At 56.6% G+C, this 19,445-nt stretch overlaps 1 protein-coding gene across 1 annotated transcript in view; it reads left to right on the top strand.

Moving 5' to 3' along the window:
* TERT (telomerase reverse transcriptase) overlaps positions 1–15,416 on the top strand; it is a 34,632-nt gene extending 19,216 nt beyond the window's left edge. Inside the window, exons 9-16 of the mRNA XM_032135213.2 lie at positions 711–824; positions 2,813–2,884; positions 4,967–5,155; positions 8,918–9,044; positions 10,115–10,176; positions 13,227–13,351; positions 14,132–14,269; positions 14,821–15,416. Of these exons, the coding sequence (XP_031991104.1) occupies positions 711–824; positions 2,813–2,884; positions 4,967–5,155; positions 8,918–9,044; positions 10,115–10,176; positions 13,227–13,351; positions 14,132–14,269; positions 14,821–14,924 (931 nt within the window). The 3' untranslated portion in view covers positions 14,925–15,416. The remainder of the gene's footprint in view (positions 1–710; positions 825–2,812; positions 2,885–4,966; positions 5,156–8,917; positions 9,045–10,114; positions 10,177–13,226; positions 13,352–14,131; positions 14,270–14,820) is intronic.
* Positions 15,417–19,445: the final 4,029 nt, after the last annotated feature.

Below are 19,445 nucleotides of genomic sequence, written 5' to 3'. Positions count from 1 at the left end.
GCCACCACGCCCGGCCAGAAAGCCTCTTTTTAAGGTGACCACCTACAGTGCTTCCCGAAAATAACAGGTCTTGTCTTTGCAGTAGGGCTGCAAGTGTCTCTTAGCAACAGGAGTGGCGTCCTATGGGCTCTGGGGATAGCTGAGGGTCGCGTGGCAGCCATGCCTTCTGCGTGCACCTTCAGGTTCCAAGGGACTATTCTGCTCTCACTGTTTGTCTGAAAACGCACCCTTGGCATCCTTGTTTGTTTGGAGAGTTTCTGCATCTCGTTGGTCGTGGTGAAACTAGGGGCAAGGTTGTATCTGTTGGCACACAGCTGCTACGTGTAGGGCCATGAGTCTTTCCCTGTGGGTAAATTCTTTGAAAAAAAAAAAGGAGTCCGGTGAAGCATTCATTCTGGGTCAAGTGTCTGGTTCTGTGAATAAACTCTAAGATTTAAGAAACCTTAATGAAAGAAAGCCTTGATGATTCAGAGCAAGGATGTGGTCACACCTGTGGCTGGGTCTGTTTAAGCCGCCCCAGTTCACGGTGAGAGTGGGGAGCAGGGATTGTTTGCTCAGAGGTCTCGTCTGGTATGTTTCTGAGGTGTTTGCCGGCTGAATGGTAGACATATCGGTGGTGTGTATGAGGGTCTGTGTCTGTGTGTGGCTCTGAGTGTACACATGTCCAGCACATGCCCTGCCCATCTCTCACCTGTGTCTTCCCACCCCAGGTCCTACGTCCAGTGCCAGGGGATCCCGCAGGGCTCCATCCTGTCCACGCTGCTCTGCAGCCTGTGCTATGGCGACATGGAGAACAAGCTGTTTGCGGGGATTCGGCGGGACGGGTGAGGCCTCCTCTTCCCCGGGAGGGGGGGGGGGCTTGGGTGGGGGTTGATTTATTTTTGACGCGTTCAGTGTTAATATTCCTGGTGCTCTGGATACCATGACTGTTCTGTCTTGAGGAACCAGACACGGTTGCAGCCCCTCCTGGGTATGAAGCTGCACGGGAGGGGTTGCACAGACTGTGGACTGTGGGCTCCATGCAGGCTCTGTCCAGCAGTCATGTCCAGAGGCCTCAGGGCTCAGCAGGCAGGAAGGCCGCTGCCCTGCATGATGAGCATGTGAATTCAACACCGAGGAAGCACACCAGCTTCCATCACATCCACCCGGGTTCCTTTAGGGTCCTCGGGGAGATGGGGCTGGTGCAGCCTGAGGCCCCACATCTCCTGGCAGGCCCTCGACAGGTGGCCTGGACTGGGCGCCTCTTCAGCCCATTGCCCATCCCACTTGCATGGGGTCTACACCCAAGGACACACACACCTAAATATTGTGCCAACCTAATGTGGTTCAATTCAGCTGACTTTTGTTGACAGCAGTTACTTTTTTTTTTAATACTTTAAGTTCTAGGGTACATGTGCACAACGTGCAGGTTTATTACATATGTATACATGTGCCATGTTGGTTTGCTGCACCCACTAACTCGTCATTTACATTAGATATTTCTCCTAATGCTGTCCCTCTCCCCTCCCTCCACCCCATGACAGGCCCCGGTGTGTGATGTTCCCCGCCGTGTCCAAGTGTTCTCGTTGTTCATTTCCCACCTGTGAGTGAGAATGTGCAGTGTTTGGTTTTCTTTCCTTGTAATAGTTTGCTCAGAGTGATGGTTTCCAGCTTCATCCATGTCCCTACAAAGGACATGAACTCATCCTTTTTTATGGCGGCATAGTATTCCATGGTGTATATGTGCCACATTTTCTTTATCCAGTCTATCACTGATGGACATTTGGGTTGGTTCCAAGTCTTTGCTATTGTGAATAGTGCCACAGTAAACATACTTGTGCATGTATCTTTATAGCAACATGATTTATAATCCTTTGGGTATATACCCAGTAATGGGATGGCTGGGTCAAATGGTATTTCTGGTTCTAGATCCCTGAGGAATCGCCACACTGTCTTCCACAATGGTTGAACTAGTTTACAGTCCCACCAACAGTGTAAAAGTGTTCTGGTGCTGGAGAGGATGTGGACAGCAGTTACTTTTTTTGAAAATAGTATCACTGAACAAGCAGACAGTTAGTGAAGGATGCGTCAGGAAGCCTGCAGGCCACATGGCCGTTTCTCTCGAAGTCTCCGGCTTTTCCTGTGCATCTTTTGAAACTCTAGCTCCAATTATAGCATGTACAGGATCAAGGTTCTTCTTCATTAAGGTTCAAGTTCTAGATTGAAATAAGTTTATGTAACAGAAACAAAGATTTCTTGTACACACAGGTTGCTCTGGGACTTGGAGGGAAGTGTCCTCGAGCTGGCGGCACACTGGTCAGCCCTCTGGGACAGGATACCTGTGGTCCATGGCCGCAGGGCGCCAGGCTTGGGCCTGAGGGTCACACAGTGCACCATGCCCAGCTTCCTGTGGACAGGATCTGGGTCTCGGATGATGCTCGGCTGATAACCAGCTGCCATGCTGGTAAAGGGCACCACATGGCTCAGAAGGGGCGAGGTTCCCGGCCCCAGCATTCTTACTGTCTTCAGTTATTTTTCCCTAAGAGTCTGAGAATTGGGGCCGCACCTGATGGCCTTTGTTCATCTTCAGCTGGCTCAGAATTGCACAAGCCGGTGCTAAACACTGAGTACTTATAATGAATGAGGAATTGCTGTAGCAGTTAACTGTAGAGAGCACGTCTGTTGGAAAGAAATTTAAGTTTTTGATTTAACCACTTTGGAAAACGTTACTTATTTTTGCCTGTGTAAATTGTTTGACATTCAGTCCCTTGTAGACAGATACTAGGTAAAAAGTGTAAAGTTAACCTTGCATGTGTATTTTCCTTTATTTTAGGCTGCTCCTGCGTTTGGTGGATGATTTCTTGTTGGTGACACCTCACCTCACCCACGCAAAAGCCTTCCTCAGGTGAGGCCCGTGCCGTGTGTCTGTGGGGACCTCCACGGCCTGTGGGCTTCGCAGGGTTGAGCCCCCCGTGTCCTGCCCCGGCACCGCAGCGTTGTCTCCGCTGAGTCCTCTCTCTCTGCCGGTGCTGGGTGTGCAAGAGCGGAGGCGCTTGGCCGTGCGCCCAGGCCTGGGGGCACAGGGGCACCTTCGGGAGAGAGTGGGAGCCGTGCGGGCCCTGGTCCTGCAGAGAGGCGCCCAGGTTACTCACATGGTGAGTGCAGGCGGTGACCCAGCTCCTGCTGCTCTTTGGAAAGTCAAGTGTGGCGGCTCCTGGGGCCCCAGTGAGACCCCCAGGAGCTGTGCACAGGGCCTGTAGGGCCGAGGCGGCAGCCTCCTCCCCAGGGTGCACCGGAGCCTGCGGAGAGCAGCAGCTGCCGAGTGAGCTGACCCACAGCATTCGCTACCGTCACGTTCCCGCCAGGGGTTGTTTGGGATCGGCGGGAGAATTTGGATTTGCTGAGTGGTGCTGTCTTGAACCACAGAGATGGCGAGGAGTAGGTCTCAGAATTGATTTTTGTGGCTCGAACTAAAATCAGGCACAGGGAACCTGGCCTCAGCACAGGGGATTGTCGAATGTGGCCCCCCTTAAGGGCGCCCCACAGAGCCCGTGGGCTTGCTTTAAAGTGCGATTTGACGAGGGATGAGAAACCTTTAAAGCTGTAAACGGAACCCTCAGAAAATGTGGCCGCCATGGGTGGTTTCGGGTGCTTTGCTGGGCTGTGTTTGTGAAAACCCATTTGGACCCGCCCTCCAAGTCCGCCCTCCAGGTCCACCCTCCAAGTCCGCCCTCCAGGACCGCCCTGGGCTGGGGGCACGCCCGGCTTTCCTCCTGCCGCAGCCCAGGGCACAGCAGGCCGTGCACATTTAAATCACAGCAGGACGCACACATTTAAATCCACTAAGATTCTCTCAGGATGAGCCCAGGTCCCAGGCAACTGAGGGCTCAGGAGGCCTGAGGCTGCTGAGGGAACGGAGCAGACGGGGAACACTGCTTCTGTGTGGCAAGTTCCTGAGGGTGCTGGCCAGGGAAGTGGCTCAGAGTGTATGTTGGGGTCCCACCGGGGGCAGAACTCTGTCTCAGGAGATGAGTCGGCAGCCATGTAACAGGAAGGGGTGGCCGCAGGGAGCTGGGAATGCACCAGGGGAGCTGAGCAGCCGGCCGAGGTCCCAGGGCCAGGCCACAGGAAGGGCAGGGGGACGCTCGGGGCCAGAGCAGAGGCCGCAGGAAGGGAAGGGGATGCCCAGGCCGGAGCAGACACTGCCGGGCACAGGGGAGCTCCCTGAGCTGGGTGGGCGAGGCTCATGACTCAGTGAGGGAACCTCCTTGATGTGAAGTTCAGGCTCATGACTCAGTGAGGGAACCTCCTTGATGTGAAGTTCAGGCTCATGACTCAGTGAGGGAACCTCCTTGATGTGAAGCTGAGGCTCATGACTCGGTGAGGGAACCTCCTTGACGTGAAGCTGAGGCTATGACTGGGTGAGGGAACCTCTTTGACATGAAGCTGATGATTGGTGTTGCCCAGCTCACAGCCCAGCTGGGTCCCACACCTGAGTGTGAACTCAGAACCCTCCCCTGTGACTAAAGCACAGCAGATGCCTTCAGGGCATCTAGGAGAAAACAGGCAAAGTCGTTGAGAAACGTCTTAAAAGAAGGTGGGATGGTGGCAATTTCTTGTCCAGATTTTAGTCTGCCCCGGACCACAGATGAGTCTTTATAACGGGATCATGGTCTTGCCATGGGGACACATGAGATGGACCATCACAGAGGCCACTGGGGCTGCACCTCCCGTCTGAGTCCTGGGTGTCCCGGGTCCAGGCCAGGTTCTTGCACGCTCACCTACCTGTCCTGCCCAGGAGACAGGGCAAGCACCCCGAAGTCTGGAGCAGGGCTGGGTCCAGGCTCCTCAGAGCTCCTGCCAGGCCCAGCACCCTGCTCCAAATCACCACTTCTCTGGGGTTTTCCAAAGCATTTAACAAGGGTGTCAGGGCACCTCCTGGGTGACAGCCCCGCATCCTGGGGTTGACATTGCCCCTCTGCCTTAGGACCCTGGTCCGAGGTGTCCCTGAGTATGGCTGCGTGGTGAACTTGCGGAAGACAGTGGTGAACTTCCCCGTAGAAGACGCGGCCCTGGGCGGCACGGCTTTTGTTCAGCTGCCGGCCCACGGCCTGTTCCCCTGGTGTGGCCTGCTGCTGGACACCCGGACCCTGGAGGTGCAGAGTGACTACTCCAGGTGAGCGCACCTGGCCGGAAGTGGAGCCTGTGCCTGGCCAGGGCAGATGCTGCTGCAGGGCCATCCTGTCCACCCCTGCTTCCATGTGGGGCAGGCGACTGCCAATCCCAAAGGGTCAGAGGCCACAGGGTGCCCCTCGTCCCATCCAGGGCTGAACAGAAATGCGTCTTTCTGTGGGAGTGTGGGTACTCACAAGGGGAGCAGTTTTCTGTGCTATTTTGGTAAAAGGAGACCCGGGAGCACTGAGGTGTCTTCAGAAAGCAGTCTGGATCCAAACCCAAGACACCCGGGCCCTGCTGGGCGTGAGTCTCTCCAAACCTGAAATGCCGGGGCCCTGCTGGGCGTGAGTCCCTCTGAACCTGAGACCCTGGGGCTCTGCTGGGCATGAGTCTCTCTGAACCCAGAGACTTCAGGGCCCTTTTGGGCGTGAGTCTCTCCACTGTGAGGCCCACACTCCGAGGCTCGTCCACAGTCTACAGGATGCCATGAGTTCATGATCACGTGTGACCCATCAGGGGACAGGGCTGTGGTGTGGGGGGGGGTCTCTACAAAATTCTGGGGTCTCGTTTCCCCTGAGCCCGAGAGCTCAAGGCCCCATCTCAGGCTCAGACACAAATGGATTGAAGATGGACACAGATGCAGAAATCTGTGCTGTTTCTTGTATGAGTAAAAAGTATCAACATTCTAGGCAGGGTGAGGTGGCTCACACCTGTAATCCCAGCACTTTGGGAGGCCGAGGTGGGTGGATCACTTGAGGCCAGGAGTTTGAGGCCAACCTAGCCAACATAGTGAAACTCCATTTCTACTTAAAAAATACAAAAATTAGCCTGGGCTGGTGGCGCACGCCTGTAGTCCCAGCTATGCGGGAGGCTGAGGCAGGAGAAGCATATGAACCCAGGAGGCAGAGGTTGCAGTGAGCCGAGATCACACCACTGCACTCCAGCCTGGACAACAGAGCAAGACTTCATCTTAAAAAAAAAAAAAAAAAAGTAAAAAGTATCAGCATTCCAAAACCATAGTGGACAGGTGTTTTTTTATTCTGTCCTTCAATAATATTCATTGGTGCTGTGCTAGAGGCTGGAACTGGGGGTGCCTTCCTCTAAAAGGCACAGCTTCATGGGAAGAGAAATAAGTGGTGGATGGTTGTTAAACCAGTGGTTTAAACTGGGGTCCTGTCATTTTGAGTTGAACAGTCCGGATCTGGACTTGGCCTCATTCCAGAATGCTCCCTGGGGTTTGCTTCATGGGGGAGCGGCAGGTGTGGATGCCCTCATGATGGGGGAGTGGCAGGTGCAGACACCCTTGTGCATGGTGCCCAGCATGTCCCTGTTGCAGCTCCCTCCCCACAAGGATGCCGGTCCCCTGTGCTCCCCACAGTCCCTGCTTGCCTCTCACAGCCTCACCTGGTCCTGGCCTCCACTAGCTTTGTCTGGGTGATTTCCAGATTTCCTGGGCTCCCAGCACCTCTTCACCTCTCCCAGGCACCTCTGCAGCGCTGGCCATACCAGTCAGCTGTGAACTGTCCACTGCTTATTTTGCTCCCCATGAAATGTATTTTTTAGGACAGGCACCCCTGGTTCCAACCTCTGGCACGGCATCAGTGAATGTTATTGAAGGACAAAGGACAGACAAACAAATCAGGAAAATGGGTTCTCTCTAAACACATTGCAAAGCCACAGAGGCTAGTGCAGGATGGGTGGGCATCAGGTCATCAGATGTGGGTTCAATGCCAGAATATTCTGTGCTCCTAAAGGCCACTTGGTCAGAGTGCCTGCTTGCAGAGGTGGCTCTAAAAGCTCAGCAGCGGAGGCAGTGGTTCGCCATACTCAGGATGAACTCACATCCTCTGTGTCTGAAGCATACAGCAAAGGCTTGAAGGGCATCTGGGAGAAGAAAACAGGCAAAATGATTAAGAAAAGCGAAAAAGGAAGAGTGGTAAGATGGGAATTTTCTTGTGCAGATTTTAGTCTCCCAAACCACAGCTCAGATGGCAGAATGTGGTGAGAACTGATGGACAGAACAATAGAATAAAACAGAAGCCCTGTCTCTCAGAAACGTGTGTTAATGTGGCATGTGGCACAGCTGATGGAAAAGAGAGTGTGTGTTTAATTTTTTTTTCTGAGAAAACTGACTGGAAGCAAATAAGTTGTGTCTTTACAACATATACCAGAGCAGATTCTAGGTAGAAGAGGAGATACATGCAAACAACACCAGCAACAGAAACAAAAGACTCAAAGGGAAGGGAGGTGAACATTCCCTGGTTTGGTGTTGGGGAAGGACACACAGGGAGGCGGATGAAACCAGTGAGGCAACGGGCATTGCTTTCACTGCAGAGAAACTCAGCTTGCCTGAGCCACAGTGAAAATGGCCATTCCCTGGAGCGTTTTTGCACATGATTTATTTGAGGCGCCCTGTGAGGTCCTGCACATTCATCCTCTCACTTTGTTCTCCTAACCATCTGAGAGGTAGAGGAGGAAAGGCTCCAGGGGAGCAGCTGCCGTCGGTCACCCAGCTGGCAAGGGGCATGCGTGATTACAGCCTGGCCTCCTGCTCTGGGGACCTCGCTTTGCCCAAGGACCCCACACAAGTCAGACACACAGGCTCAGGGCGAGCCGGAGCCCAAGGTCGTGTTGGGGATGGCTGTGAAAGAAGAAATGGACGTCTGATGCACACTTGGGAAGGTCCTACCAGCAGCATCAAATAAATGCACATGAAACTGACAGACCCATCCCTCAAAGAAACGCATGTGAAACTGACAGCGAGACCTGTCCCCGTCCCTCATGCTGGCTCCTTTTCTGGGCTTGCCAAGAGCCGGCATCAGGGTGAGGCAAGATGGAAAGACTTTTCTGGAAAGCAGCTCGTTTGCATGGAAGTCCTTACAATGTCCTGTGTCTTCCCAGTAATTGCACTTCTGAAGTGACCAGACATTATCACGGGTCTTATTTACCATTTCCAGCGTTCCAGGCAGGGGGACTTGCCACAGCAAGTCACGAACCTGCTCAAATACAGAGCTCAGCAGATATTATGCATCGCAAAACTTACTCTGCCTTTAAACAAGTTTTCAAAGAATTTTTGAAGAATGTTTAATGGCACAAAATGTTTATTTCAATGTAGCAGTGTTCAAAGCTGGATGTAAAAGAACACACCCCAGGAGCGTGCCGTGGATGTCATGTGTGTTCATCTTTGGACATGGATGTACATGGGCAGTGAGTGGTGGTGAGGCCCTGGAGGACATCGATGGGATGCCTCCGTCCTGCCCCTCCGGAGACACCGTGTGTGCCACGTGCACTCACTGGAGCCCTGTTTAGCTGGCGCCACCTGGCTCTTCCATCCCTGAGATTCAAACACAGTGAGATTCCCCACGCCCGACTCGGTGTTCTTCCACAAAAAAACCTGAGTCACACCCGTGCCCACTCGAGGGACGCCTGGGAGCCAGGGCTCCACGGTTTATTATGTGTTTTTGGCCGAGTTATGTGCAGATCTCATCAGGGCAGATGATGAGTGCACACACACGACCATGTGAGGTTTGGATACACTCAACATCACTAGCCAGGTCCTGGTGGAGTTTGGTTGTGCAGGGTCCGGATGGCGTGTAGCATTTTGAGTCCATGGAGTGAGCACCCAGCCCCCTCGGGCTGCAGCGCATGCCCCAGGTAGGACAAGGAAGTGGGAGGAAGGCAGGAGGGGCTTTGGAGCAAGCTTTGCAGGAGGAGGCTGGGTGTGGGGCAGGCATATGTGTCTGACGTCCCCCCTGTGTCTCAGCTACGCCCGGACCTCCATCAGAGCCAGTCTCACCTTCAACCGCGGCTTCAAGGCTGGGAGGAACATGCGTCGCAAACTCTTTGGGGTCTTGCGGCTGAAGTGTCACAGCCTGTTTCTGGATTTGCAGGTGAGCAGGCTGATGGTCAGCACAGAGTTCGGAGGTCGGGAGGCATGTGCGCAAGCATGTGTGTGTGTGTGCAAGACTGACAGTGACTGGCTGCACGTAAGAGTGCACATGTGGGCATATGCACGTGAGCACATACATTTGTGCATGTGTGTACATGAAGGCATGGCAGTGTGTGCACAGGTGTGCAAGGGCACAAGTGTGAATGTGCACATGCAGATGCATACCTGACATGCATGTGTGTTCGTGCAGTCGTGTGGGCATTCACGTGAGGTGCATGGGCGTGGGTGTGCAGTGTGAGTAGCATGCGTGCACATAACGTATTGAGGGCTCCTGTGTTCACCCCGCTAGGTCCTCAGCACCAGTGCCCCTCCTTATGGGGTGAGATGGGGTCCCGGGCCTTGGTGGGCTGATGCTCTGAAGCTGCAGCCCTGAGGGCATTGTCTCATCTGGGCATCTGCATCCACTCCCTCTCTCCTGTGGGCGTCCATGTCCACTCCCCCTCTCCTGTGGGCATCTGTGTCCACTCCCCCTCTCCTGTGGGCATCTGCGTCCACTCCCCCTCTCCTGTGGGCATCTCTGTCCACTCCCCCTCTCCTGTGGGCATCTCTGTCCACTCCCCCTCTCCTGTGGGCATCTGCATCCACTCCCCCTCTCCTGTGGGCATCTGCATCCACTCCCCCTCTCCTGTGGGCATCTGTGGGATCTGTCCTCCCCTCTCCTGTGGGATCTGTGTCCATCCTTCTCCTGTGGGATCTGATCCTCCCCTCCTGTGGTCCGGGCATCTCTGTCCACTCCCCCTCTCCCGTGGGCATCCGCGTCCACTCCCTGTCCTGGTTCCTTCCTGTCTTGGCTGAGCCTCGGGCAGGCAGACAACACAGAGTCCTGACTCCCCCAGGGTGGTTCACAGCTGCTGGGTGAGGGCCAGGCCAGATTTCACTGGGAAGAGGGATAGTTTCTTGTCAAAATGTTCCTCTTTCTTGTTCTATCTGAATGGATGATAAGGCAAAAAGTAAAAACTTAAAATCCCAGAGAGGTTTCTGCCGTTTCTCACTCTTTCTTGGTGACTCTAGGTGAACAGCCTCCAGACGGTGTGCACCAACATCTACAAGATCCTCCTGCTGCAGGCGTACAGGTGAGCCGCCACCAAGGGGGTGCAGGCCCAGCCTCCAGGGACCCTCCGCACTCTGCTCGCCTCTGACCCAGGGCTTCACCTTGGAACTCCTGGGTTTTAGGGGCAAGGAATGTCTTAGGTTTTCGGTGGTGCTGCTGCCTCTGCACAGTTCTGTGTTCACGTGGCTCTGTGCAGAGCACCTGTTCTCCATCTCTGGGTAGTGGTAGGAGCCGGTGTGGCCCCAGGTGTCCCTGCTGTGCCTGTGCACTGGCCGTGGGACGTCATGGAGGCCATCCCAGGGCAGGAGGGGCATGGGGTAAAGGGATGTTTATGGGGAGTCTTAGCAGAGGAGGCTGGGAAGGTGTCTGAACAGTAGGTGGGAGATCAGATGCCGGGAGGATTTGGGGTCTAGAGAGCAAAGAGGGCCGAGGTGGGTGCAGATGAGGGTCACTGGCCCCGCTCCTGGGAAGGTGCAGCAGAGCTGTGGCTCCCCACGCAGCCCAGCCGGCACCTGTGCTCTGGGCGTGGCTGTGCTCCTAGAACGTTCCCTGTCCTGGCTGGTCAGGGGGCCCCCCTGCCAAGAATCGACAACTTTATCACAGAGGGAAGGGCCAATCTGTGGAGGCCACAGGGCCAGCTTCTGCCTGGAGTGAGGGCAGGTGGTGGCACAAGCCTCTGGGCTGTACCAAAGGGCAGTCGGGCACCACAGGCCAGGCCTCCACCTGAACAGGTCTCCAAGCCACTGGGAGCCGAGTGCCAGTAGGCCGAAGCCCTCGCCCCACGAGGGCTGGGAATGAGTGTGAGCATTTGTGTTACCCAGGGCCAGGGCTGCGCGGATTACCGTGCACACCTGATGTGAAATGAGGTCGTTGTCTATTGTGGAAACCCAGCAAGGGCTCACGGGAGACTTTTCCATTACAAGGTCGCACCACGAAAATGGTTTTTAACCCGAGTGCTTGCGCCTTCATGCTCTGGCAGCGAGGGCAGAGCCCCAGCTCTGTGTTACCGCCTTTGCGCCGGCTCCAGAGGCTTGGGACCAGGCTTTCTCAGTTCCAGGGTGCATCCGGCTCAGACCGCCCTCCTCTCTGCCTTCTCTCTCTGCCTCAAATCGTCCCTCGTTTGCATCTCCCTGACACGTGCCTGGGCCCTCGTGCAAGCTGCTTGACTCCTTTCTGGAAACCCTTGGAGTGTGCTGGATACAGGTGCCACTGAGGACTGGAGGTGTCTGACACTGTGGTTGACCCCAGGGTCCAGCTGGCGTGCTTGGGGCCTCCTTGGGCCATGATGAGGTCAGAGTTTTCCCAGGCATGGGCCACGTGACCTGCCACCTGCTCCTCCCATATTCAGGTCAGCCTTGTCCTCATTTCCCCACCAGGGTCCCTGGCTCTGAGGAGCTCCCGTAGAGGGCCTGGGCTCAGGGCAGGGCGGCTGAGTTTCCCCACCTGTGTGGGGGCCCTTGGGTAGTTGCTTGATTGGGTAGCCCTGAGGAGGCCGAGGTGCGATGGGCCACGGGCCGTTTCCAAACACAGAGCCAGACACGTGGAGGGCCCAGGAATCCCCTTCCCTCGAGGCAGGAGTGGGAGAATGGAGAGCTGGGCCCCAATTTCATGGCAGCCAGGCTGCAGTGGGCAAGGCTGTGGTGGTCCACGTGGCGCTGGGGGTGGGGTCTGATTCAAATCCGCTGGGGCTCAGCCTTCCTGGCCCGTGCTGGCCGCGCCTCCACACTGGCTGGGGGCGGACACCCCGACCTCTAGCAGGTGTTTCTCCCTTTGGAAGCGAGCCCCTCACCCATGCTAGGTATTTCCCTCCTGGGTCAGGAGCGTGGCCCTGTGGCAATCCTGGGACCTTAGGCTTATTTGTTTGTTTAAAAAACATTCTGGGCCTGGCTTCCCTCGTTGCTAAATGGGGAAAAGACATCCCACCTCAGCAGAGTTATTGAGAGGCTGAAACTGGAGTGCTGGCTTGACTGGTGTGATCTCAGGTCATTCCAGAAGGGGCTTAGGCAGTGGGTGAGACCAGGTACACGGGGGTCTTAGGCAGTGGGTGATACCACGTACACGGGTGCCCTGATCACACGCACATATGAGCACATGTGCACATGTGCTGTTTCACGGTGGCCAGGTCCATGCACACCTGCCCCAAAGTCCCAGGAAGCTAAGAGGCCAAAGAAGGAGGCCGACAGGGCTGGCGCAGTGGCTCACACCTGTAGCCCCAGCAGTTTGGGAGGCTGAGGCGAGAGTTTCCCTTGAGCCCAGGAGTTTAAGACCAGCCTGAGCAACATAGTAGAACCCCATCTCTATGAAAAATAAAAACAAAAATTAGCTGAGTATGGTGGTGTGCGCCTGTAGTTCCAGTACGTGGGAGGATCGCTTGAGCCCAGGAGGTGGAGGTTGCAGTAAGCTGAGATTGCACCATTGTACTGCAGCCTGGGTGACAGAGTGAGAGCCCGTCTCAACAACAACAAAAAAGACTGACAAATGCAGTTTCTTGGAAAGAAACATTTAGTAGGGACTTAACCTGCGCACAGAAGCCAAGTCGGTGTCTCAGTGTCAGTAAGATGAGATGATGGGTCCTCGCACCATCACCCCAGACCCAGGGTTTATGCACCACAGGGGCAGGTGGCTCAGAAGGGATGCGCAGGACGTTGATGTACGATGACATCAAGGTTGTTTGATGAAGGGCAGGATTTACTGTAAGTACCTGCTGGTACACAAGGAACAACGGATAAACTGGAAACCTTAGAGGCCTTCCCCGAACAGGCTAATTAGAAGCCAGCATGGTGGGTTAGCATCCAGCATGGAGCTGCTTCAGTCTCCACATGTGTGTTCATACAGATGGTGCATAGAAACGCACAGTGTACCTGTGCACGCACACGGACACGCAGGTACTTGCATACACGAGCACACACACACAGGCATGCATGCATCCGTGTGTGTGCACCTGTGCCCACAAGGAAACCCATGCATGTGTATTCATGCATGCACCCACGCACTGGCGGGCCCATGCCCACACCCATGAGCACTGTCTGCTTAGGAGGCCTTTCTTCTTGACGCTGTCCGCCATCCTCTCAGGTTCCACGCGTGTGTGCTGCAGCTCCCATTTCATCAGCAAGTTTGGAAGAACCCCACATTTTTCCTGCGCGTCATCTCTGACACGGCCTCCCTCTGCTACTCCATCCTGAAAGCCAAGAACGCAGGTATGCGCAGGTGCCTGGCCTCAGGGGCAGCAGTGCCTGCCTGCTGGTGTGAGTGCTTCAGGAGACTGAGTGAATCTGGGCTTAGGAAATTCTCACCCCTCTTCGCGTCGTGAAGTGGTTTAACCCAACCACCGAGTGGCCCGTCTGCCCGCCCTCTTGTGGGGTGAGCAGAGCACCTGATAGAAGGGACAGGAGCTGCCTGAGAGCTGCCGTCCTTCCCACCTTGCTCTGCCTGGGGAAGTGCTGGGGGGCCTGGTCTCTCCTGTTTGCCCCATGGTGGGATTCGGGGGGCCTGGCCTCTCCTGTTTGCCCTATGGTGGGATTGGGCTGTCTCCCGTCCATGGCACTTAGGGCCCCTGTGCAAACCCAGGCCAGGGGCTTAGGAGGAGGCCGGGCCCAGGCCACCCCACCCCTCTGAGGAGCAGAGGCCGTGTATCACCACCGCACAGCCCCGGGCTGTCCTCTGCTTCCCGGTCACTGTCCTCTGCCTCGGACACTCTGTCCAGTGTCAGGGAGGTTTCTGATCCGTCTGAAATTCAAGCCATGTCGAACCTTCGGTCCTGAGCTTAACAGCTTTTACTTTCTGTTCTTTCGGTGTTGTGGAAATTTCACTTGGAGAAGCCGAAGAAAACATTTCAGTCGTGACTCCTGCGGTGGTTGGGTTGGGGCGGCCGGAGATGGAGCCGCCCCGCAGACCGTCGGGTGTGGGCAGCTTTCCGGTGTCTCCCGGGAGGGGAGCTGGGCTGGGCCTGTGACTCCTCAGCCTCTGTTTTCCCCCAGGGATGTCTCTAGGGGCCAAGGGTGCTGCTGGCCCTCTGCCCTCCGAGGCCGTGCAGTGGCTGTGCCACCAAGCCTTCCTGCTCAAGCTGACTCGACACCGCGTCACCTACGTGCCACTCCTGGGGTCACTCAGGACAGGCAAGTGTGGGTGGAGGCCAGTACGGGCCCCGCCTGCCCAGGGGTCATCCTCGAACGCCCTGTGCGGGGCGAGCAGCCTCAGATGCTGCTGAAGTGCAGACGCCCGGGGCCTGACCATGGAGGCCTGGAGCCACACTGGCAGCCCTAAGTGATTAAACGCTGATGTCCCCAGGCCACAGAGCCTGGCAGGGTCCACGACTTCCTGAACCCCTGCTTCCCATCCCAGGGGCGATGCCTCCCCACCCTTGGGAGCCTTCTGACCCCTGACCTGTGTCCTCTCACAGCCTCTGCCCTGGCTGCTGCCCTGATACCCCCATGGGGTCCTGAGCTCCTGGGGTCTTTAAGTTCTCTCCCCACCCCGCCGCTCCAGCGTCACCGGGCTGCCTGCCTGCTCGCCCCGGTGGAGGGGTGTCTGTTCCTTCACTGAGGTTCCCACCAGCCAGGGCCACGAGGTGCAGGCCCTGCCTGCCCGGCCGCCCACACGTCCCAGGAGGGCTAGAGGATGCCACCTCTGGCCTTTTCTGGAACAGAGTCTGATTTTGGCCCCGCAGCCCAGACGCAGCTGAGCCGGAAGCTCCCGGGGACGACGCTGGCTGCCCTGGAGGCCGCAGCCAACCCGGCACTGCCCTCAGACTTCAAGACCATCCTGGACTGATGGCCGCCCGCCTACAGCAGGGCCGAGAGTGGACACCAGCAGCCCTGTCACGCTGGGCTCTACGTCCCAGGGAGGGAGGGGCGGCCCACACCCAGGCCCACACCGCTGGGAGTCTGAGGCCTGAGTGAGTGTCTGGCTGAGGCCTGCATGTCTGGCTGATGGCCGAGTGTCCGGCTGAGGCCTGAGTGTCCTGCACACCTGCCGTCCTCACTTCCCCAAAGGCTGGCGCTAGGCTCCACCCCAGGGCCAGCTTTTCCTTGCCAGGAGCCCGGCTTCCACTCCCTATACGGGAATAGTCCCTCCCCAGACTTGCCATTGTCCACCCCTCTCCCTGCCCTCCTCTGCCCTCCACCCCCACCATCCAGGTGGAGACCCTGAGAAGGACCCTGGGAGCTCTGGGAATTTGGACCAAAGGTGTGCCCTGTACACAGGCGAGGACCCTGCACCCGGACGGGGGTCCCTGTGGGTCACACTGTGGGGGCTGTGGGAGTAAAATACTGAATATTTGAGTTTTTCAGTTTTGAAAAAAGTCTCATGTTTGAATCCTAATGTGCACTGCATAGACACCACTGCATGCGTTTACAGAAGCGTATGAGTGAACGGGGTGGTGGTCAGTGCAGTCCCATGGCCTGGCTGGGCCTGGGAGGTTTCTGATGCTGTGAGGCAGGAGGGGAAGGAGGGTGGGGGGTAGACAGTGGGAGCCCCCACCCTGGAAGAGGGAACAGTAAGTCCAGGTCCAAAGGGCGGCAGGGATGCTGGGGACCCAGCTTGGGCGGCGGGGATGATGGAGGGGCCAGCCGGGGTGGCAGGGATGATGGGGGCCTCAGCTGGGGTGACAGGTGAGGGGGGCCCAGCCGGGGTGGCAGGGATGATGGGGGGGGCTGGTCTGGGTGGCAGGGAAGATGGGGAAGCCTGGCTGGGCCCCCTCCTCCCCTGCCTCCCACCTGCAGCCGTGGATCCGGATGTGCTTCCCCGGTGCACACCCTCCGGGCCATCAGTGTTCATGGAGGTGGGGGGCAGGGCATGACACCATCCTGTATGAAATCCAGGATCCCTCCTCCTCAGCCCCCCAACTCAGGTTGAAAGTCACATTCCCCCTCTGGCTATTCTCTTCAGAGTAGACCAGGATTCTGATCTCTGAAGGGGGGTGGGGTGGGGCGGTGGAGGGTGTGGACCAGGATTCTGATCTCTGAAGGGGGGTGGGGTGGGGCGGTGGAGGGTGTAGACACAGGAGGCGTCCAGGTGGGGCTGGTGATGGTCTCTCATCCTCTTATCTCCCAGTCTCATCCAGACTTATCTCCCAGGGCGGGCGCCAGGCACGCAGTGGAGCTGGACACACGTCCTTCCTCGGGCAGAAGGAACTGGAAGGATTGCAGAGAACAGGAGGGGCGGCTTAGAGGGACGCGATCTTGGGGTGAAGAAACAGCCCCTCCTCAGAAGTTGGCTTGGGCCACACGACACCGAGGGCCCGGCGTGAGCGGCCCCGGAGCCTTCCAGCAGGTCCCTGGTGGGGCCCCATGGTATGGCCGGGTCCTACTGAGTGCACCTTGGACAGGGCTCTGCTTTGAGTGCAGCCCAGATGTGCCTGGTGTCGGGGTGGGGGCTTATGGCCGCTGGATATGGCCTCATTTATTGCTGCTACTTCAGACAATGTCTGAGTGACCGAACCTAATGTGTTTATGGTGGGCCCAAGTCCACAGACTGTCGTAAATGCATGCTGGCGCCCGGAGCCCCCGTATAGGAGCTGTGAGGAAGGAGGGGCTCTTGGCAGCCGGCCTGGGGGCGCCTTTGCCCTGCAAACCGGAAGGGAGCGGCCCCAGGCGCCGTGGGCGGACGACCTCAGTGGAAGGTTGGACAGAACAGGGCCGGGACTCCTGGGAGCAGAGGCCACTGCTCAGGCACACCTGGGTTTGAATCACAGACCAACAGGTCAGGCCCCTGTTCAGTTATCACCTTCCACAAAGCTCCAGAATCCTGTTTCTCCAGGTGTTTCTTGTTGAAATTTTACTCAGTACTTACATCTTTTGCTAAAGTATCAGATCCTTAAAAAAGGTATTTGCTTTGATATGGCTTAACTCACTAAGCACCTACTTTTTGATTGGTCTCTTTTTATTAATTATTATTATTATTATTATTAGAGATGGAGTCTACTCTGTCACCCAGGTTGTCAGTGCAGTGGCACAATCATGGCTAACTGTAGCCACAAACCCCCAGGCTCAAGTGATCCTCCTGCCTCAGCTTCCCAGAGTGCTGGGGTTACAGGTGTCAGCCACTGCCCTTGCCTGGCACTTTTAAAAACCACTATGTAAGGTCAGGCCCGGTGGCTCACACCTGTCATCCGAGTAGTTTGGGAAGCCGAGGCAGAAGGATTGTCTGAGGCCAGGAGTTTGAGACCAGCATGGGTAACATAGGGAGACCCCATCTCTACAAAAAATGCAGAAAGTTAGCTGGGCGTGGTGTCCAGCATCTATAGCCCCAGCTGCTTGGGAGGCTGAATGGGGGGATAGCTTGAGCCCGGGAGGTCGTGGCTGCAGTGAGCTGTGATTGTACCATCGCACTCCAGCGATGGGCGACAGAGACCCTGTCTCAAAAAAAAAAAAAAAAAAGAGAGAAAGAAAGAAGGAGAAGGAGAAGAAGAACAATAAAGTTTTAAAGGGAAAGGAAAACCTCAGCTCTCTGGACTTCCTTAGGCCTGAACTTCATCTCAAGCAGCTTCCTTCCACAGACAAGCGTGTATGGAGCGAGTGAGTTCAAAGCAGAAAGGGAGGAGAAGCAGGCAAGGGTGGAGGCTGTGGGTGACACCAGCCAGTACCCCTGAAAGGGAGTAGTTATTTTCCTGCCTCAGCCCCACGCTCCTGCTGGTCCTGCACCCGCTGTAACCCTCGATGTTGGTGCCAGGTGCTCGCCTGGGAAGGATGCTGTGCAGGGGGCTTGCCAAACTTTGGTGGGTTTCAGAAGCCCCAGGCACTTGTGGCAGGCACAATTACAGCCCCTCCCCAAAGATGCCCACGTCCTTCTCCTGGAACCTGTGAATGTGTCACCCGCATGGCAGAGGCTGGTGGAGGCTGCAGGTGGAATCACGGCTGCCAGTCAGCCAAACTTAAGGTCATCCTGGATTATCTGGTGGGCCTGATACGACCACAAGGGTCCCTAGAAGTGAGAGAGGGAGGCAGGGGAGAGTCAGAGAGGGGACGTGAGAAGGACCACTGGCCACTGCTGGCTTTGAGATGGAGGAGGGGGCCCCCAGCCAAGGAATGGGGGCAGCCGCTCCATGCTGGAAAAGCAATCCTCCCCGTCCTGAGGGCACACAGCCCTGCCCACGCCTCGATTTCAGACCAGTGGGACCCATTTCAGCTTTCCGGCCTCCAGAGCTGTAAGGTAATGCATTTGTGTTAAGCCACTAAGCTCCAGTGATTTGTTACAGCAGCAAATGGAATACCAGTACAGGAAAATGAATACAGAGACAGTTCTCAGAATGAGACTCTTAGCCCACCCCTGGGGATCGTGTGGGGACAGCTCAGGTGGAGTTGCTGCCAAGAGGGAGAGAGGAACAGAGACAGTGGGGCTTCTAGCCTCCCTGCGTACTGGTCACCTGAGGTCATGATGAAATGTGCGTGCTGGGGCAGCAGAGCTCCTGTGCCCATCCAGCTCCAATGGCCAAGGCTGCTGGCGGGGTCCTCACACTGATGGGCAGGGATGGAGCCTCTTCACCCTGGATCCAGCTTTGACCAGGGCCCCCAGCGAGTGCAGGTCACCCAGGTTTGTGGAGCCTGGTGTTGCGCATTCCGCTGTGGCCTGCGGGAGGGTCAGACAGTTCTCCGCGGTGCCATCTGGATGCACAGGTTCCATGGTCCCACTTCTGCGGCCCCAGAGAGCAAGCATCACGACAGGCCTGGGCCTCACCTCAGCCTCATGCAGGCATGAAAGAACCAAGTCTTGCGGGAGGGAGCCTGACTGGCTTTCTCCTCTGACACGGCACGAAGCCCTGGGCTCGCCACCTGGAGTTGTGCATCCCCGGCCCCCAGTGTGGATGGGAGACTCACGCTCCCTGGCCGTGGCAGTGGGGTCCTCTCTGTCAGGTCCGGGCCCACCCTTGCTGGAAGAGGCTGCTTCCCCTGGAGCCGGGTGGGCAAGTCCTGGGGCAGCTCCAGTGCTGACTGTGCCCTCCATGACCTCCCACCTCACTTCTCCTTCTGCACTTATGTCCTTCGTGCATTCTTCCCTGGTTCTTGGTGACCTCAGGCTCTCCCCTGAGGATGAGCCCCATCCGGCTTTTGAAAACTGGGCCCTGAACCTCATTTTCCCATCAAGTGCTCCCTGACTCCTCTGTGCCTGGCAAAGCAGCCCTGGGTTCACCCTCTGCCAGGAACCAGCTCACAGGACAGTCTGTCCTCATATGACCGCCACAGTCACGGGAGCTGTGTCCATCTCCGGGGCCGGCTGGCCTCATTTGCAGCTGGCTTTATTTCCAGTTCAACACGGCTGCTCCTGGAAGGGGAGGGCTCGGTGGAGCTACAGCTC

This window comes from Hylobates moloch, unplaced genomic scaffold (assembly GCF_009828535.3).
Source record: "Hylobates moloch isolate HMO894 unplaced genomic scaffold, HMol_V3 SCAFFOLD_17, whole genome shotgun sequence".
Classification (NCBI taxonomy): domain Eukaryota; kingdom Metazoa; phylum Chordata; class Mammalia; order Primates; family Hylobatidae; genus Hylobates; species Hylobates moloch.
Note: the sequence above shows the minus strand (reverse complement) of the source record. Positions and strands in the feature narration are given on the sequence as shown.